Here is a 27758-nt window from a genome sequence, read left to right on the forward strand (position 1 = left end):
GCGGTGTGGGCGGGAGCGTCAGTGGCGGCCATCTTGGCCGGTTTCTTTTCGTGTGAGTTGCACGTTGCTCCACGGGGAGGAGAGCCGGAGAGAGCACCGAGAACAGGCCGAAGGAAGGCATCTTCCGACAGGCCTCACCTCTCCTGACAGCCGTCCATAGCGGCAGCAACTCTCTCCCCTCCGAATACCGGTAAGTGGGCGTCTGTGCGGCCTGGCATCTGGCCTGAGTGTGAGCGGGCGGTCGACGCTGAGGTGTGAGTCACTGGCTGGGCTGGTTACCCTATACACGCCATAGAATGGGCTCTGTATATCGTGGCCTAGTTGTGTGGGCTGATCTGTGCTTATGTGGAGACATCACTTCTTGTGCATATTAGTGCCCGGCCTATATTACAGGCTGCTGGGACCTGACAGACAGCTGGCTAGATGGGTGATTGGTACCCTGTCAGCTTCCTCATACACACCTGTAATTACATGAATGGAGGACTGGTGGTGCAGCCTGGGCACCATATGCAGCCATTGTACCAAAGCTGCCTGTCCACTGGCATCTTACCACAAGAGAGTGTTGTCACCCAACAACATGGCCAGCAGCTGTCATTCCCATTCATGTGGGCACCTCTTATTATCCGTACATATTTCCTCATGGTGCAGTCAATGAAAGGGCCTCTGTATTTGTCTGCATCAACATGAATCTTCCTATAGAACTGCACTGGCATGCAAAAGCAGGTTGATGCAGCTTGGGAGGTCATTTGCAGGTTTAATGGCCTTAGAGAGATCTCAGGCATGAGCTGCGTGTGCCTGAAAGCAAACTTCATTTATGTACTGACATGATTTCCAAAGATAAAGTCCAAAACCTAACATTTACCAGGGGGTGCTGATAAGTTCCTGGCTTTGCCCAGAAAGAAGAGGGCCAGAGTTATGGAATAGCACATTTATTCAACATATTCCCCCAGAGACTGATGCACTTACGTAGTTGCAGCTTTTCTAGACCGTTCAAATAAAAGTCCTTTGGTTGGGCCGTAAACCAGCTCTCGGCAGCATCTTTGACATTAGAAATGTCCTCAAAACGTTGCCCTTTCAGGTTTTTCTTTGAAATCAGGAACAGATATTAGTCCGAAGGGGCCAGGTCAGGTGAGTAGGGGGGATGGTGGACCAATTGGAAACCCAGGGTGTTCAATTTGGTAGCCACAACGTTGGACGTGTGCACAGGTGCATTGTCCTAAATAAAAAAAAAAGGATCTCTTTGGTCAACTTTCCACGGCGTTTCGTCCTAATTGCCTCTTTCAGCTAGTCCAGGAGGTTAGCATAATACTGTCCGGTGATACTAGAGCCCTGAGGTAGGTAGTCCACCAACAGAATACCGTCTTTGTCCCAGAAAACAGAGGCCATGACTTTTTTAGCCGATTTCTGGGTTCAGACTTTGGCAGCGGGGAGCCGCTGTGGCGCCATTCCTTTGACTGTTCCTTGGTTTCAGGATCACAGATGTGAAGCCAGCTTTCATCCTCAGTCACTAACCTAGCCAAAAAGTCCTGTGCGGCTTCAAAATGGGCCAAAATGGCTTTGGATGCTTCAACTTGTTCCTTCTTCTGATCACTGATCAAACATTTCGGCACCCACTTCGCTGAAAGCTTGCCCATGTCTAGGATAGTGGTGATAACAAACCCAACACACTCCTGTGAGATGTCAAGTATCTGGGCTATCTTTTTTGCTGATATTTGCACAGTTGCATACTAAGATATTAGGTTATCATATGCCCCCGCACTCATTTTTCTATTTTATCTGGAAGGGGGTAAAGCCAGGAACTTCCCAGCTCCCCCTCATAGTTCTTGTTAGCATGGTGAAAGGTTGGAACCCTTGTCATTTGTTTCTTGCTGTATCTCCATCAGAAGATTCATCCTCTGTACAAAACCGTGACATAAAACACTGAGCAGGTGCGAGATCGGTTGACATAGATTGGAGAAAAAATTGGCAATCTCACTGCGCATGCGTGAGATCAGCAAATTTTTTTCCATTGATGAAAGGGCTCAGGCATGCGCAGAAGGAGCAGTCAAGTGCCTCCTGGGATGCGTGATGTAGGTATCCCCGGAGGCTCTGCACTCCCATTATTCATGATCACCTAGTCGATCAAGAATTAAAGGGGTGGTGCACTTTAAATGAAAGGGTTGTCTACCCTTCTTTGTAAAGTAAAATTTCTGAGTTTAGATACACTTTAAATGGTCGCTTAAGTTTAGGAGAAAAAAAGTTACTTTATTATTTTCTACTTGCTTTTTTAAAACAGAATTACCCTGCCAACTCACCTGTTCATGTTCCAGTGCCACATGCGGCCATCTTTCTTCTATTCTTCCACTGCTGGGGGATCTTCAGCTATCTTGATTGGCCGTTCCCAGATGACATAACCATACATGTACACACATCAGATTCTCATCTGGTAGCAGCCCTGAGGTGATTATCAGAGGAGAATCATCTGACATGTGTATGTAGCCTAACACCAGTGGCACACCAGCAATTGGAGCATGGCATAAGGTAAGTATATCCCCTTCAGATGTTACCCATAGACATTAATGAGCATATTAACCCTAAACCAGAGCTATATCTAAAATGAAAACATTGTGACCAGGCAGGTCCTTTATGGCAGAAAGGGAAAAGCTGTGTCCTTCCTATAAAATACCCTTACTTGCCTGATTGCATTTTTTTCATAGCATTCACTTGATATTCCCCTGATCTTTTTAAAGTTGGCGCTTTGGCCAACTTGATTGGCACCGGCCTTTTTTCAAAAGAAGGCTGCAAACAGGAAAGGTAAATAAAGGTATGTTTTATTCCTGAATGGGCATTGTCTTTTCCTCTCTGTAGTAAAGGCTTGCTGAAATTCAGAGGAACTGTAGCTCAAATTTACAGGGCTAGCACCCCTGCTTAAGTTTTATTTAATTCTTAAATTAATAATTCTTAAATTTATTTGAAAATTTTTGGTAAACTGCTGTGATTTTAGTGTTCATGGTTGTAAGTTCCATTTATCCTCCGTTATGGCATACAGTATATTATAGTACAGTGTTTTTTTTAGTTCCTGACTTAGATGATGGCTTCATACTTCATGGTTTCAGTATCTGATAACACCAGATAAATGCTTAGTTGTAGCTTTGCTGTTTTGTGATATTTGGGTGCAGCTGTGGAGGGACCTGTCCAGCTGTCCCTACATTAGTGAGATAGCTGCACTCTGCAGAACTTACTCTCCCATTCTTATCTTTCCAGCTTTTGTGTAACAGTTGCTGAGCTCTGCTTGTGCTTCTGTGCTGGTTTTGCATACCCTAGCATATTAAATAGTGTTAGTTAGTTTGGTGTGAGGAAAAATAGTTATTTTTCATAACTGGCCACCTTGTAGGAAAGGTTGATAGAAGTGGCCATTTGTCTGCTCTGTGACCACATTGCCACCCACATTTAATTAGAAAATAGTCGTCGGGTTTAATCTTGATATATTTTGGTCTGAAATGAACTTGTTTGCACAGTTAGGCATTTTTAAAAGAAATGTGAGAAAGTAGTATATATTTTTCCCATATTTATGGACTTATCGTATCATTGCTATCATTTTATGACATTTGCCCACTGTTCTTCCTTTTTATAAAGCTTTCTTTTAAGTTAGTAGAAATCTAGGAACAAAAAATGTACACATTACATCTTAGCAGACCTTCAAGATGTCTGTATTAGTTTTTAACAACATCTTCAGCAAGTACAGAAAAAATGTTCATCTAAGAAGCACAATCTGATCTTTCAGACTTGTTTGATGTCTAGCCTGGGTGACAAACATGGCTTCCTTCATAACTACCATATAGTAATTGAGCATCACCACCTTAGGGCAGGGAGTGTGTTATTTTCAGGATTACTGCAATAATATAAATGTCTCAAATATTGTTCTTTGGGGAAAAAAACATTAAAGAGAAACAGTAAAGATACTGCAGAATCTGTCACTTTATATTATTATTACACAGTATTTTTATAGTGCCAACATATTACGCAGTGCTGTACAAAGTCCATAGTCATGTCACTAGCTGTCCCTTTAAAAAGCTCACAATCCAATGCCCCTACCATATTCAAATGTCTTTAATACAGTCTAAGTTCAATTTTGTGGTGAAGCCAAAAAACCTGACTGCATGTTTTTAGAATATGGGAGGGAAACCCATGCAAACACGGGGGGAACCTGCAAACTCCATGCAGATAGTGTCCTGGCCGAGATTCTAAACTGGGACCCAGCGCTGCAAAGGCCAGAATGCTAACCTCTGAGCCACCGTGCTGCTTCCTGCCCATCTCTGTGCTCTTGGCTCTTGTGTACTAGTGATGTAGAGGGGGTGAAAAAAATTGACATCCTCAGATGTGTTGGATGATTATATCCACAGCCAATGGTTTCCCTTTAGTAGGGCAGAGAGCAGTGGTTAGGGCAGCAGGAAAAGCCATGTCAGCAGGTAACACTTTAACCTTCTGGGCAGTTCATTTCTGTCTGGTTTTATATGTCTAAAAGTGGTACAATGTTTTTCATGAAAATATATTTTACGTTATATTATAATATGAGTGTAATAAAGTTTGAAACACAAAATCATGTCAAAATAATAAATTAAATAAATATACTCATACTATGTTATACTGTAATATAAATGTTTATGAAAGACAATGTACTGCTTTTACACATGTAAATCCACTGTATTGCATTCAATATAAATGAATTTGAATGCGCTGACGTCACCGGGATCTCCGCACTGCACCAGTAGTGCAGAAGACGCTGCCGGAGGAAGAAAGAAGACACGAAGGACAACAAGGGACGCCGGCGGATCGGGTAAGCGCTGTATTTACTATTTCCATAGGTTTACCTACCCCGAGTCACACTGCTCTTCCCAGTGGGGCCAACGCAAAGGTGGAAATCTGTCTTGTGAGCCAAGGCTGTCATCAAAATCTTTTACATCCAAATGTGTTTGTTGTCTTTGTCCCTTTTTCTAATTTTGTTCCCCATCCATCCAATGTTACTGCAGGAGTACTGCCGAGACCACCATACAAAGTGACCCTTTTGCTAACAGGTTATGCAGGTTGCCATTTCTGACATGAATAAATTGTAAATGATTAAATTAAAAAAATAAATACAGCATGTCTGATGCTCTGCTTATAACCTTCTAAATCACTGACCCAGAAGAGTATGCAACTCACAAATTCAGCTAATTGTCACACCATTACCATGCTTGTTTCGGTGTGTGGAATTCATTAGAATAAGTTTTAGCAAAAGCATGTTCTATAATGATAATTTTACCCTTTTTTCCCTAGGTCTGGTTTTAAAGCTTTTGGAACTACTACACACTAAAAATGGCAGACAAGCTAACAAGAATAGCTATTGTTAATCATGACAAATGTAAGCCAAAGAAGTGTCGTCAGGAGTGCAAGAAAAGTTGCCCTGTCGTACGAATGGGTAAGTGGACAGACATTTTATTTTAATCTTTAAGACAAGTATACAGTGAGGGACAGAAGTATTTGATCCCTACTGATTTTGCCCTCTGACAAAGAAATGACCGGTCTATAATTGTAATGGTAGGTTTATTGTAGGTGTGAGAGACTGAATAACAACAAAAGAACCCTTTAAAACCTAGTGCTCAAAAGTCAGAGCTTGATGTGCGTTGTAATGAGTGAAATAAGTATTTCATTCCCTATCAACCAGTCTGGAGACTGGCTAGGCCACTCCTTTGTTGCCGTGGCCGTGTGTTTTGAGTCATTGTCATGCTGGAATACATATTTTAAATGCCCTGGCTGTTGATGCCAAAGAGCTCAATTTTGCTCTCATCTGACCACACTTTCACCCAGTTCTCCTCTGGATCATTCAGATGTTCAAACATGGCAAACTGCAGACGGGCCTGTACATGTTCTGTCTTGAGCAAGGGGACGTTTGCAGGCTCTGCAAGATTTCGGGCCTTCAAGGCGCAGTGTTTTTACCAATTGTTTTCTTGGTGACTGGTTCCAGCTACCCTGAGATCATTGACAAGTTCCGTCCCTGTAGTTCTGGGCTGGACTGTGGATACAGTTAGGTTCATGAATATTTGGACAGAGGCAACTTTTTTTCTCATTTTGGTTCTGTACATTACCACGATTCATTTTAAATGAAACAACTTAGATGCAGTTGGAGCTGCAGACTTTCAGCTTTAATTCAGTGAGATGAACAAAAAGACTCCATAAAAATGTGAGGAACTAAAGCCTTTTTTTTTACACAATCACTTTGTTTTAGGTGCTCAAACGTAGTTGGACAATTGACTCAAAGGCTATTTCATGGGCTGGTGTGGGCAATTCCTTTGTTATGTCATTATCAGTTATGCAGATAAAAGGCCTGGTGTTGATTTGGGGGGGGTGCTTGCATGTGAAAGATTTTGCTGTGAACAAACAACATGTGGTCAAAGGAGCTCTCCATGCAGGTGAAACAAGCCATTCTTAAGCTGAAAAAACCCATCAGAGAAATTGCTACAATATTAGGAGTGGCAAAATCTGGTTTTGGTTTGGTACATCATGAGAAAGAAACAAAGCACTGGTGAACTCAGAAACCCCAAAACACCTGGACGTCCACAGAAAACAACAGTGGTGGATGATGGCAGAATCCTTTCCATGGTGAAGAGAAACCCCTTCACAACAGCCAATTAAGTGAACAACACTCTCCAGGAAGTAGGCGTATCGATATCCAAGAATACAGATGGACAATGACCCAAAACATACAGCCAAAGCAACCCAGGAGTTTATTAAAGCAAAGAAGTGGAATATTCTTGAATGGTCAAGTCAGTCACCTGATCTGAACCCAATTGAGCATGCATTTCACTTGTTGAAGACTAAACTTTGTACAGAAAGGCCCATAAACAAACAGCAACTGAAAGCCGCTGCAGTAAAAACCTGGTAGAGCATTAAAAAGGAGGAAACCCAGCACCTGGTGATGTCCATGAGTTCAAGACTACAGGCTGTCATTGCCAGCAAAGGGTTTCAACCAAGTATTGGAAATGAACATTTTATTTTCAGCTTTTTAATTTGTCCAATTACTTTTGAGCCCCTGAAATGAAGTGATTGTGTAAAAAAAAGGCTTTAGTTCCTCACATTTCTATGCAACCTTTTTGTTCAACCCTCTGAATTAAAGCCGAAAGTCAGCAGTTCAACTGCATCTGAGTTGTTTAATTTATAATTAATTGTGGTAAGGTACAGAACCAAAAATAGAAAACAGTTGTCTCTGTCCAAATATTTATGGACCTAACTGTAAATCCTTTGACTCTCTGACTCCTCAGTTTCTGGTACCGACTGCTCTGTCTTTACAGGGTTTCTCATTTCACACTTTTCACACTTTTGCAACCAAACTTCACAAACAAATTTCACCCCCTAATTATTCATAAATCAATATATTTATTATAAAATTAAATATAACAATATTTTACCATTAATAAGAATATATGAAAATAAATTATTTGTCAATTATGTTTTTTACTTTATATAATTTTAAAATTAAATATCCTTATTTCAGGGATTGATACTAAGTTTTAGGATAACAATATTATTCATCTTTTTATCTTCAAAGTTATTAGCGTTTTATTCAGTAATGCATTTACCATAAATATTGCGGAATAGGCCTCAGGCAAATGAAGGATCAACCAAAGTTGAACTTAATGTATCTATTTCAACAATAGATAGCATTGATAAATTCCAATGGTCATTGAAAAGAAATTCTTGTGTTAATTCCTGTAAGACTTGGCTATTCAAACAAAATCCTTGATCTCATTGCTAAGGAAGATGGAAAAAACATCTACTTTCTTGATGAAGTCGGTTTTAACACCTCAATGACAACCAAAAGGGGAAGATCTCCTATTAGGCAAAGGGGTGGTGCATGTTGTGGCTGGAGTGTGTTCCAGGAAATTATTCAGTTTTGTTGTGTGAGGAAAAAAAATGGGACCCTCCACTTTAAGTCACAAACACAAGCATTTAATCAAGAAGCATTCCTCAATTTTATTGATGAGGTTTCGAATGTTTTTAGTGAAAAGAGTGTTCAGCATGCCATCCTAATTTTGGATTATGCCCCCTTTCATAAAACTAGCCAGGTAAAGAGCTTGATTGAAAGTTAGGGACACCAACTCTTATTTTTACAACCATACTCTCCATTTCTTAATCCTGTTGAGAACATGTTCTTTAATTGGAAAGAAGAAATAGGCTTATTCATTCGGGTGCTTTAATAGAATGCTTCAATAGTGTATTTTTTTTAGAATAATCAAGCAGGATTGCTCAAAATATTATACAAAAATGTTCAGCTTTTTTGCCTAAACACCTTAGAGGACAAAGCATTAATGATTAATACATTGTTTAATTAATTATTACATATTTTTATTGTTTCTTGAGGAAAACTTATATGGTAAAAATATTGTTATATTTAATTTTTTAATGTATTGGTTTATGAACAATGAGGGGTTTCTAAATTTTTATGTGAAGTTTGAATGCAAAAGAGTTTTTTGGGGGGTGAAAATTAGTTTTTGTGAAGTTTGGTTGCAAAAGTGTGAAGATAAAATTGAGAAACCCTGTAATATGCTAATGTTTTTTACACGTTGATTTAAGGAAGGCAACATACACACCATTTAACCACAGAACTACTGGCTAGGAAGCTGACGCTCTACTGTATTGGCCAGTTGAAACAAAAGACAAAAAATGAAAATATGGTTTTATTTTTTTTTTTTATCAAGCGGCTATAAAGTAGTAGCATAGCAAATCAGGAACCAGGAGCTTTACTAGTTTAAAAATATGAACCACATTCTTTAGTAGTTTTAAAACAAAAACAAAGCTTAACTACATGAACAAAAAAAAGCTGGAAAACCTAAAACAGTTTATATATTAAATCCAAAACTAATTCAATGTAATGTTGTTCTAAGAAACATAATTGCTTCTGCCATATTCTTAGAAGCTTTTAAATCTGACTTGATTATTTTTATAGCTGAAAATAGTCTTTCAACACTGACTTGGGTGGGTAGGCATTGCAGTTCTAGCCACATCACTAATAATCTCGGGATAAACAAGGATGGCTTCTTCTACAGTCAGTTTCGATGAGCAATCATACTTTTCTACTTTTAATTCTGTAAAAAAAAACTCCGGCTGGAATCTCTTTATATGGACGTTTTCTGGTCTTTAATCATTCACGCATATGCAACGTCGCTTTACTGTTGAAAGTTCTATTTTATCCAAGAAGGAATCAATGTCTAATTCTTCATTTGAAGAGGATGATCCTTAGTTACCAGTGCTTATTACTTCATCCAGTGGTGGTGTTTCAGGTAGTAATCCCTTCATGCGAACTGCTACATCATAGAGGGCCTTTTTTGTTGATCATCGCTCAATGAAATTCGGCTCATTGGATCATCATAAATGGCAGCTAATAAGATTTGATTATCCAGTAAGAGATACTTTTTTCTTCATTGAAGATGCAATGTCATCAGCTATTAACCCTCCACTTTTGTTCAGGCAATATATCAAGTTCTTCCATTTCAAGAAGAATTTACCAGGTGTTAAATCTTCGGATTGCAAACTCTTGGTGACAGTAAAGGCGTTAGAAAGTAGATCTTCCAGTGCATTTACTTGTGTCCCCTGGCTTTCAGTTCATAAAACATTTTCATTGTCCAGTTCTTCAAGAAAGTCTTTTTGTTCAAGCAAACACTTTACAATAAAATAGGTGCTTCCCCAAATTGTGTTGTTTGATCCAAAATGGCTTCTTTTCCTGCACAACTTTCAAAATAGCTTCTGTTTTAGGGGCCCTGGCTGCAACAGTTACTTGCCTCAATTTGCCAATTAGAGTAGCTGCATGATGATCTTTCAATCCATCTCTTATTGCAAGTTGCAGAGTATGAACAGCACAATGCATATGTTGAATAGTAGTACGCTTAGATGCTTCTTCAACAATGTTCATTAAAATGTCACTATTCTTTGCTTTCACTTTCTCCAGTACTTTCAGAATTGTCTTCCTTTAATATCCATCTGTCACTTTCTTTATCTACTTTTTTCATTTTCTCAGTTGTGCTCAACATTTTAGAAGCATTCTAATCACAATACATAGAATCTGTCCCTTTTTAATTTCAAAATCTTCTAGGAACATCCTCCACTAAACGTCTGAAGATATTTACTAGTGTTATGTGCCTAGGTGGTGTCCTTTACTCCCAAGTTTTCCCCTTTTTGTTTTATTTTTTTCATCAACAAATCAAACATTTATGTCAAAATAATTGACTCTGTGGCGTGTGCATGCATCCATTTTTATGAAGACAAAACGCCCCTTCAGACCTTTTTATAGTTTTTTCCTTTTACATTTGGCCTCTTTATAGGTTTCCTTATACTTTCTTTTTCCAGAGAAACACCAAGTTTTTAAGCCATTTCTCCATTTAGGCCCAAAAAGGCTGGCTGTGAAAAGGATAGTGGTACACAGTAATACTCTTTACTACCATTTCAATTATGTGATTTTTGAATTTTTCTGGTGTCATTGTTATGGTAACTTTGTCAGATATAAAGAATCTTTTTAGTTGGGTTTGGTCTCCAGTAGATTTCTGAACATTTTTTTATCCCAGAAGTAGATAGAATATTTTGATTGATATCTTTCTCATTCACAACTTCCAACACTTTAGGATGAAAACGCTGCAAGTGTCTTCAAATCTGATGCTCTTGTAGGTACATTTTTGTTAGACCCACTGAAACTGCTAATTTTTACTTCACATTGGTGTTCACATGGTGTTTTTCACCATCATCCTCAAGAAAACATTGGCACACGTAATGTTTCTCATCACTTAATAATGTAAAGTTATCATAAACAGCAGACTTTATAGTGTTTGTTGACTGACTTTTTGCCATTGTGAATGGGGTGCCACTTTCAAAAAAATATAAATATAAAATTTTATACTCTCTAGCATATTCTTTGATTTAAATACAAACATACACATAGTCCTGCACTATTGCAAAGATGCATACAACACGGCACTATACACACAAATAAGCTATAACCTTGGACTAAACTTTGACATAATTTGTCCTATACAGAAAAACATGCACAAACATATATACTATACACACAATATGCACTATACACAAACATGCATACATTCCTGCACCATATACACATAGCCCTGCAGTTTTATCCTGAAACATGCGCACAGCCTTCCATCATAGTACACACAAGCCATGCAGTTTTAAAATAAACATGAACTCTTACACTTAATTCCAAAAAGCTGTTCCTCCAAGTTCTTCTAAGCTCTTTTAGCAGACAGGAAGTTGAGCAGACGGTGCTGCCTTTATCTTTGTTTGCTGATCTTCTGCTGAAGAAAGGGCAGTGGGGGGCTCCAGGGCCAGGGGGCCACCTAACTAACATCCTAGTATTAGGTGGTGTGCAAAATGATGTTACAGTTCAGCCCTGGATAGGGTCAAATATGTCACCTGACCACACATCAGGCCATAGTACTCACCTTCACCTATATCATTACACTTGTTTACACTCAAATAAACTTGTTAAACACATTATATCTGAATTAAAATGAAAGCACTTATTGTAATGTACATAATCCATATTACAATAATGTGAATGTCAGGTTGTATAATAGCTCAGCTGAACTTCACACTAGCAGAAATACAACTATGCACTGGGTTTTATTCCTACATCAGAGAAGTACTTAATTATCACTATTGTTTGTGAAATAGGACATTTGAACTTGCTGTATTTTATAATATAATTTAAATTTATTAGGAGTCTAAGTCGGCACATTTTTATCAACTCCAACTCCACAGGCCTTGGTTCTGGGCTGGGCTGCTATGTCCCCGTTCTCATGATCATTGCAACTCCACGAGGGGAGATCCTGCATGGAGCCCCAGACCGAGGGAGATTGACAGTTATTTTGTGTTTCTTCCATTTGCGAATTATCGCGCCAATTGCGGTCATCTTCTCTCCAAGCTGCTTGGCGATAATCTTGTAGCCCAGTCCAGCCTTGTGTAGCTCTACAATCTTGTCCCCGACATCCTTAGACAGCTCTTTGGTCTTGGCCATGGTGGATAGTTTGGAATCTGATTGATTGATTTTGCTTCTGTTGACAGGTGTCTTTATACAGGTACTGTAACAAGCTTGGATTAAGAACACTCCCTTAGAGGGTGCTCCTAATATCAGCTTGTTACCTGCAGGGAAGACACCTGGGAGCCTAAACTTGCTGGTTGATAGGGGATCAATTACTTATCACTTTCACTCATTACAATGCACATCGAGCTCTGACTTTTGAGCACTGGGTTTTTGAGGGTTCTTTTGTTGTTGTTCTGTCTCTCCCAGCTACAATAAACCTAGCATTAGTTATAGACTGGTCATTTCTTTGTCAGAGGGCAAACGTACAAAATCAGCAGGGAGCCAATAATTCTTTCACTCAGTGTAAGAGTGGTACTAAAAACAGCTGCATCAGATTTTACAGCTTGGGTAAAATATGCAAACTGCTTCCTTATAAAGGTCAGGAAGCTTTTTTTTCTAGATAAAAATATATATATATTTATATAAATTTTTGAGTCTTTAGAGAAGTTTTGCTCCTAGTTCTTTACTTTGATATGCTGTATATTAATTGTAGAGGTATAAAGCAAAAGTTCCCAAGCTTTTATACCTCTGATATCACTTGCACTGAATCCTCTCCATATCCTGCGAATTGTTTATTCTTCATTTGTCCCTAATGAAAGCTGGAGTATAAAACAATACCTCTTGTAATAGAGATTTCTTACTAGTATGATTTTTTTTTCTCATTTTAGGAAAACTGTGCATTGAAGTTACTCCACAGAGTAAGATTGTGTGGATTTCTGAAACTCTGTGCATTGGGTGTGGTATCTGTATCAAGGTAAGTTAAAACTATTTATAGAGTCGCTTTTGCCATTTTTAGAAATGATTTAACTTTCTGGGCAAGAAAACTTTTATTGTATTTTTCATTTCTAAATATTTTCATATTTTCAAGTGACTGTGTAAAAGTTACAAACTTATCAGCTGATGGCAGACAGCATTAGATATCAGCACTTAGCTGTTGCTGAAGAATTGTTCCTGTTGTAGAAATGCTAAGAGCAGTTTTTAATTGCCCCCCCCCCCCCACACACACACACACACACACACACCGCGTGACAAAAACAGGCCTGTTGAGAAGTCACTCTGGGCACTGGCTGATAATTGGGGGTGTTCTTAATCTATACTGCCCAACAAGTGAATGTAAAGAACCCTAAAAACATCAATAATGCAAAAAGAGGCAGCAGCAATCTGCATATATAGTCAGTACGTATATTAGGATTTGTTTTGTGATTTTTAGTTTATTCATAATTTTTCTTTATACAGAAATGTCCCTTTGGAGCCTTGTCCATTGTAAACCTGCCGAGCAACCTGGAAAAGGAAACCACTCACCGTTATTGTGCCAATGCCTTTAAGTTACACAGGTAAGATGCCATGATAAATTGGTATCCTATAAGGGCCATGGTCATTGTGCTGTTTGCTTCTGAACAGTTTCTTCCTATGAGTCTGGGATTGTAAAAGCATCTAATGCTGAATTATCTCCCAATCTTCTTAAACACTTTAGTTGTTCTTAAATTTTTCCTTACCTTTTGTCTTTAAAAGAAATTTATTTTTAGTTTTAAAAAGCTGGGTCCTAAATGTATATGTAAAGGCAGCTGGTCTGCCTATCAATTTCCTGCAGATTCTGTATGCAGCGTGTGCTAGAAAACAACAGATAGTCCCTTAGCATTTGTTAATCAATTAAGTTTCACTGCCATCACCAGTGCCTTGACATAAGGTATTCTTTACATAGTTTTACATCTGAATAGTGGAAAGTACAAATCTCTTCAGTAAAACTAATAGCAGTTTTATATTGAATTACATGTACTCTCATTTTCTAATAACTTTAACCAAATATTTGGTTAGTGGCTGAGTAGGATACCAATACTAAGGTGGAAGACGTTTGATGTTTGAGGATGCAAGCACATGATTTCTACACTTGTGTTGCTAGCATTTCTTATTGTATTTTGTTACATATTTTATTTGCACAGCCTTTAGTATAATATTTGAAATTGATTCATTTTTTCCTATAGGTTGCCTACTCCCAGACCTGGTGAGGTGCTAGGATTGGTTGGCACTAATGGTATTGGTAAATCCACAGCTTTGAAAATTTTGGCTGGAAAACAAAAACCTAATCTTGGGAAGTATGATGTAAGTGATCCATTGAATTCTGTGTTTTTTGTTTTTTACCAAAAACTTGTTCCTAAAAATAACTTGTGTAACACTTATATTCTTCATTTTTTCATTTTTGTTAAAAAGGATCCCCCAGATTGGCAAGAAATCCTGACTTATTTCAGGGGTTCAGAATTGCAAAACTACTTTACCAAAATTTTGGAGGATGATTTGAAGGCCATCATTAAGCCTCAGTATGTGGACCAAATTCCAAAAGCTGCAAAGGTATGCATGCATGCAATAACTTGTTCTGAAGATGTATCTAAAACCCAGAGACAATTTGTAATACGCTTGCAAGCTGTAGAATGAAATGTATTAAAACATTTTTTTACTGTCTTAGGGCCCAGTCGGGACCATTTTAGATCGAAAAGATGAAACAAAAACCCAGACTATAGTTTGTGAACAGTTGGGTGAGTACTTTCAATCAGCATACACAGGTATCCACAGGCCCCTGTGCTATGTGCTTAGCAAGCATTGGCAGTCTAAAGCTGTAGGAGTATTGTTGAATAAATGAGATATAATGTGGGCAGAAAACCAGCTCTTTTAAAATCCACTGAGGGATCTGCTGTGTAAACCAGAAAACTTAGTGGAGCATTGCAAGCTCCATACACAGACCAGTATTTTATGAGTTGGCTAAAAAAAAAGTTTGTAAATGGTGTATAATGGGGAGCAGATATCAATATCTGCCTTCCTAGTGTTAACATTGTTGCAGTATGTGTCTTTAGCTAGTGTCCAAACCCTTATGAGCTTGTTTATCATTATAGGTGATGTACCATGGCTCTTTTTTGCCATTATACCTTTCATCACTTCTCACCCACTGTACTTTGTATTGTAACTTTTTAAGGCCTGTATGTGTTTACAATGTTGGCGTTTTAATTATGTATACATTCAATATTGACTATGGCAGTGATGTTTCAGATCTGACTCATCTGAGGGACAGAAATGTTGAAGACCTTTCCGGAGGGGAGCTTCAGCGGTTTGCATGTGCTGTTGTCTGCATTCAAAGAGCTGACATGTAAGAAAATTAATTTTTACTAACGAACCATAAGTATTCTTGGTGCAAGATTTTTGTGATTTATTTATTTATTTCTTGTTGCAGCTTCATGTTTGACGAACCATCCAGTTACTTGGATGTAAAACAACGTCTTAAAGCTGCCATTACCATCAGATCTCTGATCAACCCTGACCGGTAAGGAAATAGGCAGTCTTCTTACTCTGGACTCAGAGTGCAGATATGCAGCATGATTATCCTCAATGGCATTTTGAAAACTGCTGTAGCTGACCTTTTGAAAATGCTGGTTGCTGTGTTTTTTTTTTCTTTGTTTTTTTTTCTTTGTTTTTTTTTGTTTTTTTTTGTTAATATTTTAGGGCTCTGATCTGCAATGAGCATACAGATTAGAAAGTCAGAACACATCTTCATAATTGTTTTTAGTCATTGACTCTGGATATCATTGCATCACCATGAGATCCAAGTATTAGCATTTTTAGAAGCTATCACGTGGGCGGTGTCATCATTCCTCTCCGTAAACATTTTTTTTTTTTTTTGCAGAAATTCACTTAGAAAAGTAGTTGTTTTGTTAAAAAATGTTCTTTTTTTTCTAAATATTTGTATCTGAACTGTTTATTTTACAAGAAAGTGTATTCCAACGAAGCCCAACACTTCTTGCATGTTAGTAAACTGAAGGTAACCAAGGTATGTTTCTGGTTTAGTTGCAGATAAGTTTGTAGTATGCCAATCTTTGAAAACTGTATATCCAGAATTCATGAAAAATCTATTCAGGACTTATTGGTTTCTGCTCCATATCCATATTATTAAAACTTCTGTTCAATTTCAAATATATAGATCCTCAGATCTAGGGTTTTTGTTTTTCAGCTACATCATTGTTGTGGAGCATGATCTTAGTGTTCTGGATTACCTTTCTGACTTTATTTGCTGCTTGTATGGTGTTCCAAGTGCTTATGGTGTAGTCACCATGCCTTTCAGCGTCCGAGAAGGTAGGTCATACTGTTCTAACATGTAAAAAAGTGTGTTATTATTCCTTATTGTGCATTGTTAATGCCCATCTAAGTTTCACACACAATTTGAACTTATTTTTTAGGTATCAACATTTTTCTGGATGGCTATGTGCCCACTGAAAATCTAAGATTTAGGGACTGCTCGCTGGTTTTTAAGGTAGCAGAAACTGCCACAGAAGAAGAGATAAAAAAGATGTGCATGTATAAATACCCGTCGATGAAGAAGAAGATGGGCGATTTCCAGATGAAGATTGTGGCTGGAGAGTTCACAGACTCTGAAATCATGGTCATGCTTGGAGAGAATGGTAAGAACCTGTTCAAGTTGTGACGTCTTTATACTTGACTAAGTAAATTGAAGAGCCAGATTGGCTTAGTTTATAATAAGGATGACCTATTTTGCACTTTGAAAAATTAAGTCACCTTTAGCAATTTGTAATTTATTTATTCAAGACTAAAATCAGAAATGTACTTGGCATATTATTTGATTTAGGGTTAGAACCCAAAAGTAGAGTCTTTCTGGTCATTTAAAGTGTTTTGGTTGCTTTCTCGTGTTTGTAAGCATGTAATAATATAGTGATCTCAAAACTGCCAAAAGTGAGTCATTTTAAATTTAGCAATGTTGGCTTGAGACATATATTTATTATTACTTTGTTTCAACACCTAACACTCTATAGCCTTGTCAGTAATCTCAAAACCCATAATAACATTAAACCGTTTGCAACCAAATATTTAGTGGGTTTGTGCTATCTTTTACATGCCTAAACCCATATGCATCTCCATGGGGTTATGTGACACTTGTGTGCATTTTTGTTGTGACCAGCATTAGGTTACATACACACATGCAATATTTGTAGTTTGAAAAGATCTTTCACAATCCTTTCCAACAACAAACGATTGCAAGATGCTCTTCCCTTCCATTTAATAACGATCGTTCCTCATCCGTAGATTCTGCAGGGCGCAGTCATTCGGACAACGAACGACACGCGCTGTACACACGCCAGATTCTTGCCCTTAGTCCTGAAGGCACAACATATACCTGGTCATGCAGTGCTTAGTATGTTCAAGCAAAATAACTTCTATCTGGTTTTTAATATTTTTGCGATTAACCATTGTCACTAGGCTGAACTTATTGGAAAATCCACAATTATTTTTTTTCTTTTTGCTACCGAAAGATTTAAAGGGAAATCATCTAATGTGTTATTTTGACCTTGTGACAATTTCTAAAGGGAAGTTTCCTTTCCTGTTTGTACAGAAGTTAAGGGAAGTCTCCTCCATAACAGAAAAAAAAAAACATAAATGGTCAGATGGTGACCCTTCCCTAACTGTACAAAAATAAGGAAAGGTTTATAGATGTACTATTTATCCTTTTATTTTTCAAATCCTAAAAGCAGAATGTTAAAAAAAAAAAAGCCTCAGTCATTGTGCATTATGAGCTTGGACAGTCCAGGCTATTTATAAAACTCATGTAAGCTACATCCTTTGTTGTAAACGTAAAGTATTTGCAAATTTACAGTGACAAGGGTGGGCCCCAGCCTATATGACAATGTTTTTTTTCTATTTGCAAAACACTTTTCAGATTGGTAATTCATGTTATTTTTTCTAAACAGGAACTGGCAAAACTACCTTTATTCGAATGCTTGCTGGAAGACTGAAGCCTGATGAAGGAGGTAATAGGATGATTTCATGCTATGTTTTAAAGTTCTCATTTAAAAAAAAAAAATCAAGAATGTTTATGCTTTCCACTCTGCCTTTCATTGTAGTCTGGCTGTGGGCTGTTTGAAGGTCCTGTCTGGAACAACTACCAAACTAATGCAAAAGAGTTACTTTTACAGGCTTGCTACTGCTGAATATCTTGGTTACTAGTTAACATTTGACCTTTAAATTCACAGCCAAAAATGTAATTAGAAACTGCACTAGTCAGTCTGCTAAATCCTACCTGGAGCATGTTCCCACATTCACCTATTCTACCTCAACTTTACTATCCTTGGCCTTCCTTTTTAAATTATTAAAGGTATTATTTTGCAAAGATAATATTAAAAAGATATTATTGGCAAAGGGTGGTCTTTATATAAATCGAGCCTTCCTAGGAATGGCCACTCCTCAGATAGCATCCACTCATCAAGGCAGTTTGATATTTGCAAAACTCATCCAAAGAGCCAGCTCAAAACATGCATTGGGGTGGAGGGCTTTTGAGGGGACTGCTAGAGTAGGGTTTCTGATGAATTGGGAAACTATGTACAGCGCTCAGTTGACTCCCCTTTCCACAGGCAATGATCTGCCTGCATTGCATAGATCTGCCTGCAAGCAAAGATACCCAAAACTAGGGAAACAACAAAAAAGGAAAGGTTATATTAAAACCTTTCAATAGCATGGTTATGAGAAGAGATTTGGGAATCAAAGTATAAGCAATGTGATCTTTGTGTGTCTATATAAATGTTCTAAAATTCTTTGAGAAAATGCTTGTCAAAATAAACCTCTTACCCCCACCATCAGACCTTGCCTTGAAAGTGTGTAAAGCAGGCTCAGAATATGAACTCCTTTTTTTTATTTTTGGTTTACTAATGAGCAATGTAGTAAGATGGGCTTCTTCTATCATCAATAAAGTAGGTTGAGTTAGGGGGATATTAGGATTCAGGCTAAGATGGTGAAGAAGTGACCATGTATTTTCATTACAGGTGATGTACCATTCCTTAATGTGAGCTACAAACCGCAAAAAATCAGTCCCAAGTCAACAGTAAGTATGCAATTAAAATTGGGCATTTAGCAGGTGGCAGTACATTTTTATACTGTAAATTTAGCATAGTACAGTACATTAGTAAAATTGCCTGCCATTTTAAATTCAAAATGGTAATATACTGTAGTATTGAACTGTGAGCTCCAAACTGAACCTTCACTTTTTTACTCCCAGGCCCTGAAAGTTTAGCTGTCCAGTTCCACCAAGTAATGCAGGAAAAGTAGGCAGTGAAACTGCCAATCCCTTGTTCTTAGCTCAGTAATTGACACCTGGTCTTTGACCCTTTATACCCCTCCAGCTATCAAGAATGCTGGCTGGTCCCTGACTTCATATGTATGTCATAGGTAAAAGGAACTCATCCAGGCTAGTGTAGTGTGGTTTGAATTTGCCACTAGTCATCTCTTGAAAAAGCTTGAGTTTCATTTTAAGACAGGTAGAAAAACAGATTACTAAATTTATCAAAATGTTTTTTTACTGTATCAGCTACTTAATAATTATGATACAATTTCACAGGCTACATTCTTGCAAAAGACCGACTGACACATCTATCTAGGTAGTGGAAATTGCAAGGACAATGATAAAAAACAAAATTCTACTTTAATGTCATTGGTTGAATTGTTCTCAATGGGTTATCACTTTTTATACAAACAGCCAGAAGTGTTATAGATAAAACAAGTTTGTATGTTCTAATTCTAATATTTTATTAAATTCAGGGAAGTGTCCGCCAACTGCTGCATGAGAAGATCAGGGATGCCTACACACATCCTCAGTTTGTAACCGATGTGATGAAACCAATGCAGATTGAAAATATTATTGATCAAGAGGTATGCTGACTATGTTCTGTCATTATGATTTGCCTACAAAGAGTGACAAAGTATGTAATTATACATATTGATTGGATTAAAACACTGATTAGGCTGCAAACAGAGGCATTTGGTTCTACCTTTTTTTACTGAACCACTGCAATCAGCAATTTATCATTTTGAGGCAGCTCCGTGTGCTGTAAAGAAAATGAATCTGCCTTATATCAGTAAACTAGCAGCCTACACCTGTGCATGCTCCGAGTTCTCTGACCACAGTGGTATTGATAGTTACAGGACTCAAGACTGACTAAAAATCAGTCAATGTGGTTTCCGATTTTCTGATAACCATCAAACTCTATACTTTAAATATATAATACATATGCATGTTTTCTTAATGGGAGAAGTAGTAAGTTAAAAATTGCATTCCCTCATATTTTTTTGATTTGTCCGAATATTAAAGCACATTGCAATATATAATCATTTACCTAATTTGCATGCTTAATATAATGTCAAAATTATTTGCTAGACAAATTAGTCCTAACTCAAGTTTCTGCATTTGGACACCTAATATTAGGTAACTTCTGGTCTTGATATTAGGTTGGGTGGAAGGAGTTGTAGGGTGGGTTGTGACCCAACTTTTCAGTAACCACTTAAAAACAGCCGGCTAAAAGGGGCGGGGGGAACACTGTTGTTAATAAAGACTTTACATGCACTTGATAACTACATTTGAGAATGTTCTGTGATTACACCTAACAGGTGCAAACCTTGTCTGGTGGCGAGTTGCAACGTGTGGCGTTGGCACTGTGTTTGGGTAAACCCGCTGATGTGTATCTAATCGATGAGCCGTCAGCCTATCTGGATTCTGAACAACGTCTCACGGCCGCCAGAGTCATCAAACGGTAGTTGTATTCTTTTTGCACCTACATGCATTGACGAAATAGATGATACAGACTTGAAGCTAATGGCTTGTCTCATTGTAGATTCATTCTTCATGCCAAAAAGACCGCCTTTATTGTGGAGCACGACTTTATTATGGCCACCTATCTTGCTGACCGTGTTATTGTCTTTGATGGCATCCCATCCAGGGATACAGTTGCAAACAGGTATTTATATAATATATATCTTCTTGAAAATGTCCAGTTAAGCCAAACTGCAGGTTGTTTGCTGTACTGTAGCTGTTATACTGATGAGGAATCAATGATCTTTTGTAACGATATACAGCTCATTCACAATCAATGTGTCCCCTTACCGTTACCCTAGTGGCTCTCAACATGAAAAGTGGGGTGAATTGTGTTTACAAATAGACCATTGATCCATATTGCTTTTGAAATGTTGATTAGGACTTTTTGGGGGGGGGTGCTGTTATTTTTACTTAACCACCTGTGCGATAAGCCCGACCTTGGTACGGGCTAAAAAAAGTTACTATTAATCGATCACTTACCTGGTCCCGCTGCGATCGGCCATCCGTCGTGTTCCAGCGTCGGGTGTCCTCTCCGGGAAGAAGAAGCCGGCCGGCTTAGAAGAAAAAGCCGGCCGGCCAGTTTAGAAGCCCTGCGATGATCCAGCGTCGATCGCAAAAAAAAAAATACTCACCTTCTCCCCGCAGCTCCTCCGGACACGTCTTCTCTCTTCTGTGTTCAGCCGGCGAGTGCAGTGACGATCACCGGGGTTTCCCGGTGACGTCGCTGCATGCGTCGGCGCAGGAGGGAGGCGGGGCAGGAAATTCAAAATTTTGTATTGAGTTCCTTTGCATTGAACTCTACAAAAAAGCTGTATTGAGGTCCAATACAAAGAAATCCTTATATAATATATATATAATTGTATTATATATATATTATATAAGCTACTGTACATTACATTATACACTATTTTTTTTTTTTTTTTTTTAAAGGTTTTTTTATAAAAAAAAATGTATAAAATTTTGGACATATTTCGGAGAGTTATACGGTAATTCGGTGAATTATAAGTAATTATTGAGTAATTCGGTGAATTAGAGCCTACAATCGAAAATAAATTTTGGAAAGAATTAGAATACCCGGCGTTCGCGTACGCGTCCCTCGGCGATTCCTGATGATGTCTGTGCATGCGCCTGTCAATGGGGGTCGTAGCGGGAAGTTCAAATATTTTGTATTGGATTCAATACAAAGTTCGGTATCCAGTCCAATACAAAATAATACAAAATATATTTATGTGGTTTTGTCTATAGGTATGTGATGGACACTAGGGAGGTGTTTTAGAAAAATATATTATACAGTATACCGATTTATCGCATTTTCAGTATTTTTCATTTATTTATGTATTCTTGTTTAAGCTGATTTTTGTGTATTAATTTTATTAAAAGTATTTTTTCTTTACATGATTGTGTGTTTCAAACATTTTTTATATTCATGATATCTACTAGAACCCTGTTCGGACATATTTCTGTAAGTTACAGGTCTACAATTTAAAAAAAAAAAATTCATTAAAACCTGTCACGCTTTTGGAACAGAAATCTAGACATCAGTGTAACGCCCAGGTGGTTAAGTATCCACACTGTTGTGTTTACTTTGTTTATAGGTGTTGCAGTTAACCACAAACACTTAAATGCCATGATTGCCTCTTTACAAAAGTAGCATGCAAAACTGCAATGGATATAAAAGAGCTGCGCATGCTGCATTTTTAACTATGGCCATTTATTATATAAGCTATTCAGGAGAATGGAGCTGTGATTCACTGCTGTAGGGTAATACAGTGAACAAAGCAAAATATTGTACTTTATGGAGGCAGTCGGAGAACAAAAAAAGTAGTGATCTGGGTCAAATTTTTTTCTATTCTAAATGCCCCAAAGTAATTTTGTACCGTGTCATACATACCTCCATATCCTTTAAAAGCTCTTGAATGCCAAAGAGAAATGTCTCTTCTGCAGTAACACACCTGCCTGTTTGCACTCCTCTGTAAACTTGGATGCTCATGTGCATCTTTTTGTACATTCTCAGCATACCTCCTGGCTGAGATGAACAAACGGGATTGATTAAAGTTTAAAGGTGGGTTCTGGTGATCATTGAATAATGATGTGCCTACTAATTGCAGAGTAAAGGGAATAGCTACTGATCTTTCCACTAGATGGAGCCACAGATATTGGCACTTAGCATATTAATAGTCAGAAGTACAACCTATTCACTTTGTGTATGGAAATGTTATTTGTAGCAATACTGGCAAAGAGTACTATTTTTCATCATGTATGTCTTCCTCTAAATACCTTTTTTAAATTTTTTTTTTTTTTTTGCAGCCCCCAAACACTCCTTGCTGGTATGAATAAATTTTTGTCTCAGCTGGAAATCACATTTAGGAGAGACCCTAACAACTACAGACCAAGAATAAACAAACTTAATTCAATCAAGGTAAGTACGCAGCATAGTAAAATCGCCAAAGTGAATAAGTACTGCAGCAAAGTTTTAAATACTAGATGCTTGACAGCACATATCAAAGCCAGACTTTGACTTTCTGAGATTGACCAGCAACCCACTTTTCCAATGGTCTGTCTTCAGCAGTGTTGCTAATTGGAATGGTGTTCATTGAGATGAATCAGATCAGCTGGAATACTGTGCTTTAGCTTTGTATGAGAGAGCTGCGGTCCAGCTCATAATCACTGGCAGCACCAGTATTTTACTCCTCGGTAAACTATTTATATGTGTTCAATTTAATGTATCCAAATTGCTTTATTGTAATAAGGTGTATAATTGGGTGTGTATTGATTGCTTTTAATTTACTGCACGAGTCAGACTGTAGAATTTGTGTTTAGTGGAGCTGCCATCCCGTAAAGAGTGATATAGTGTATAAAAAAAAAAAAGTTAGATTATTGTATGACCGTTTAGTTGTGCTTTTAAGAATAGGAGGTAGTGAAAAAAATCTGTTTTGAAGGTATTGACATTACCTAAAAAATATTCATTTCCCCTAAGTAGGTGTACTCAAAGTTCATAATTTAGTCATTTGTGATTTCGTATCTAAAAAGCGTTACATGCAGGTTAACTTTTCAGCTCTAAGAGTCCACTAATATGATTTTTTTTTTTCTTCCTCTAGGATGTGGATCAAAAGAAGAGTGGAAACTACTTTTTCTTGGATGATTAATCCAGTTTTGAAAGTTTCTTTACCTTCCTAAAACTAGTGGTGGGAAACAAACCTTTTTATATCACAAGTCATCCCCAAGAAAACACCAATGTATGCTGTATTGTTACAGTAAATATATGCGTGAATATCCCAGATAAATGCCTGCTAAAGATCTGAAACATTTTATTATCAATTGTTTTGGCCAAAGTACAGTTTGTTATGGTTTCATAACATGAGATCTAATTTATTTGTCAAGAATTTTGTTTCTCCTAATTTTAGAGCTTTGAACTGTATCCCTCTAAACGAATACTACCATCAAGAGTATGATCTTGTTTTAAAAATGGAGAGCCCCAAACCTCTTTAGAGGTTCAGAAATAAATATCTACCTTAAAGTTGTCTTTCCACTAATTTTCTGTGTGTTTCTTGGTTTAAAAAAGATTGTTATAAAGATCTTACAAGCTTGATAAGATACTAAATGTAAAAGGTATGAATTACCCAAAGCTCTTTCTACAGCATTTCCCAGCTTTTGTAAACCTATTTTTTTTCTTTTTAATTGATCAATCCCTGTATCATCACGTGGCTGTACAACGCTTTCAGTGGTTGATGCAGAAAAGAGGAATGCAGTGTGCTGTAGATCAGTTCTTGATGTTATCGCACCACCTGTATCTCCTACGTGCCCCTTACCTAAAATCTGGGTAGGCTTCTTGAAGCCAAGAAAGAAAAATTTCATGCTCGGAACAAAAAACATTTTGGAAAATGGAAAAGGGCAGGATTAGGTGAAGTTTCTTAAACCCCAGCAGAGGACCCCATCGATAAAAACAACATTGTCAGTGGGCAAGAGAAAGGTAGAAGCTAACATGACTATTCTTTTCTTGTAACATTTTAAAGGGATAAAACACCGAGAATGTTTTATCTAGTTAGTAGCATTTAAAGGGTTTGGTTAAAACCATGTGAATTAACATCTAGTAGTTATTGAGAATGTGTGACATGCATGTATGTTCAAACTTTTGAAAACTAGCTATTTCAATTCAGTAATTTTCATAATAGGATAAAAGATATTTTTAGGGATAGGAGATCTAAAACTATACAATATTATTAGTAAATGCCACCTCCTCAGATCCAATATTGTATTTTCAAAGGGTTCTTTTAATAAGCAGAAACAATGCATAATTGAATATAAATTTGGTATAGTGGAAGTTAAACAAAATGCTTTAAGATGTCATACGGGAAATACATTGATCTGTGACAGATCTTCCAATTCTTACAATTAAAAGCTACACCAGAAATCCTGATGTTGGAGGAACACTATAGAATAAAGTTATGATTTCTAATTAAATGGAACCTGTGTCCATATCTTCATACACATTTTGAACAAGTAATATAGGCACTTTAAAACTTCTCTATGTACAAGTAATGTAAAATTATGTTTTAAAGTTCACACGAACAGACCTTGACAGCATGCTTAGCTGTCTGTTAACCTAGGGCTTGTCCTGTTGGAATCAGACTTACCCATCTTCTAGAGCAGGGGGTGCCCACACTTTTTTGGTTTGCAAGATAATCATTTTAAAAGTAAGTCAAAATGATCTATCAACAATAAAAGTGCTAATATATATAAATATCTTTTTGACTTACTCTACAGGCATGCACCTGCCACGGTATAACCAGTTTCTACTGAGACTTAGTAATTAAAAAAAAAAAACTCTACATCATGTTAATAAATATTGACTCCTATGTGATGCCAAATGCCTGGCGATAGGAATAAAATAGTCAAAGCAAATGACCCATATGTCTGAGGAGCAAAACCACATCAGCACTGTTTTGGTATGGTAATCTAATTTTTCTGGTATCAGACCCTGCAACAATGCATCCAGCTTGGCCTGACTTTCCTGTATCTGTCAGTTTCACATTTCTGCTGTCTTTAACATGTATATTGAAGCCAGGTTCTTTATCATGGTCCAGCACAAGTTGTTATATGCATGTAAGGGATACCATTGCAACTGAAAAGCTTATTTCCAATGGTGATCACTGGTCCTCCTTAGTTACGCATATAAGTTTTGCAGAGAACCTTAGAATAAAGCCTGGTACTAAGGGGCAGATTTTTAGATATCAAACGTTTGGCTTTACCTTCCTTTTCAACTTTGTTTTGAGAGTCATTCTAGCCTCTGTAGTTTATACCAGTTTAGGGACAGTTAAGAAGATGCAAATGAGTTGAGGTTTTGCAGACTTGACAAACGTGTAATATTGGATTGGCCAAAGGGAGCAGAGAATTTTTGGACAACCTCATGTTGGGCAGCTTTGCAGCCTCAGTGGTGCAGAAGGTCTATAGAGTCCTGCCTTAAAAGCATGCTCCTGCCACCCCACCTCAATAATTTATTGCAATGCTTCTGACTTATTAGATATAAATAAATGAAGGGTTGTTTCAAAGTTTGGGTAGCCTTGCCTACAAGTAGAAGACTACTAGAAACAGGTCAGTTTATATACAATGGGATGGGAACACTCCTTACTCTAAAATAAAGGCTCTAGAAACACCATATGGGTATGGAGATACTCTTCACTGTTACAAAATGCCTAATGTGGAAACAAAGCAGAAAAAAAGGGTTTTGGACTTAACAAAAATCCCTTACCCTTCTATGTAAGGTAAAAAATATTGAGTTTAGGTTAGCTTTAAAGTTAATGCTAGTCTCCCTTACCAGAAAGTGTGTTAAAAAAAAAGTAAAGAATACAAAAAATCCTTAAAGTAGCTTTTATTTCCATACACACAAATGCATTGAACACTGCACATTCTTTTCCAAATCAAATCAGTTGCAGTCTGATCCTGCTGCCCCCCTTTCCCAGAACCAGAGCTACCGCTGTGCAATATCACTTTCTGGTTCTAGGAAAGGGGGGTTGGAGGTGGAAGGCAGGGCTGCCCCATGTGCTGCTAAATGATGATGCCCATCCTCTGTCCCATCCCTCTGAGGTATGTCTGGTCCCTAAAAAGACCTGGTTTCATTTGGCAAAAACCCTAACACTTCAAATCCAGGCCTCACCAATAGTCGTCTTCTGGCTCAATTCAACATGGTTTATCAACAATACCACCCTAGTGGCATCCAGTTCAGCAAGATTTTTTTTTCACCTTGCACATCATACTCCTTCAGTGTCTGCATTCAATGGCCCCTAGGAGGCTGAAAAGAGTATGCTGCAGCTACAAAACATCTCCTCTGCCAAGAAATTATGAGGGATAAAGAGATGGAGCTAAAATGGTACCCTTAAGGATACATTACCATAAAGAAAGCATTTAAACCAACATGGAAATACAAATTGCCCGAAAATTAAAGTGCAAAAACACTTCCAGGAAAAGTTTTTATGCTAGAAATAAGGGAAATTATCAAGTTTAAAAAACCCAACCCTCATTGGTTTTCCTAACTTTATTTGCTTAACTCAAATGCTTAATTACAGAGGATCACCTGACATGCATCTTTCCTCTTTAATAATTGTCACTTACCATATTTTTTGGCGTATAAGACTGTATAAGACCAAAACTGGGGGGGAAAGTGGGTGCGTCCTATACAGCGAATGCAGGTTTAAAAAATAATAAAACCGGTAACATACTTACCCGATACCGCGATCCTGCGTGCTTCTCGTCTTCTCTCCTGCTGTCTGCAGCGCGTGTCTCCGCCTTCCTGCAGACCCAGCGAGGAGAAGCCTGCACACGCGATCCCGGAAGCAAGCTGGGAGAGCAAGCGTGCCCCTGCGATCCCAGAAGCAAGCCGGCGGAGAGAAACGGACCGGTAAGTGGGAAGGGTTGATCAGCAGGGGATAAATAGGCACAGAGTGGGGAATTTATCCTCTTCTGATCGCCCTGTGCCAATTTATCAGAAGGGGTTGAATTGGCACAGGGTGATCAGAAGGGGAT

General features: G+C 37.8%; 1 protein-coding gene across 1 annotated transcript; it reads left to right on the forward strand.

Annotated features, from left to right (window-relative positions):
• Positions 1-36: 36 nt before the first annotated feature.
• On the forward strand, positions 37-24271 carry ABCE1 (ATP binding cassette subfamily E member 1). Its single transcript, XM_072405879.1, has 18 exons — positions 37-190; positions 5296-5437; positions 12772-12857; positions 13340-13437; positions 14086-14203; positions 14312-14449; positions 14565-14634; positions 15143-15239; positions 15324-15413; positions 16098-16219; positions 16324-16545; positions 17848-17907; positions 18916-18974; positions 19688-19798; positions 20534-20676; positions 20758-20880; positions 23046-23157; positions 23837-24271. Exons 2-18 carry the CDS (start codon positions 5335-5337, stop codon positions 23882-23884), a joined length of 1800 nt encoding a protein of 599 aa, XP_072261980.1. The 5' UTR covers positions 37-190; positions 5296-5334; the 3' UTR covers positions 23885-24271.
• Positions 24272-27758: the final 3487 nt, after the last annotated feature.

This window comes from Pyxicephalus adspersus, chromosome 3 (assembly GCF_032062135.1).
Source record: "Pyxicephalus adspersus chromosome 3, UCB_Pads_2.0, whole genome shotgun sequence".
NCBI lineage: Eukaryota > Metazoa > Chordata > Amphibia > Anura > Pyxicephalidae > Pyxicephalus > Pyxicephalus adspersus.

Coding starts and splice junctions, on each gene's coding strand:
- ABCE1 (XM_072405879.1), top strand. CDS start 5,335: ATGGCAGACAAGCTAACAAGAATAGCTATTGTTAATCATGACAAATGT. Junction 13,438..14,085: donor AATGCCTTTAAGTTACACAG/GTAAGATGCCAT, acceptor TTTTTCCTATAG/GTTGCCTACTCCCAGACCTG. Junction 16,220..16,323: donor GCCTTTCAGCGTCCGAGAAG/GTAGGTCATACT, acceptor CTTATTTTTTAG/GTATCAACATTTTTCTGGAT.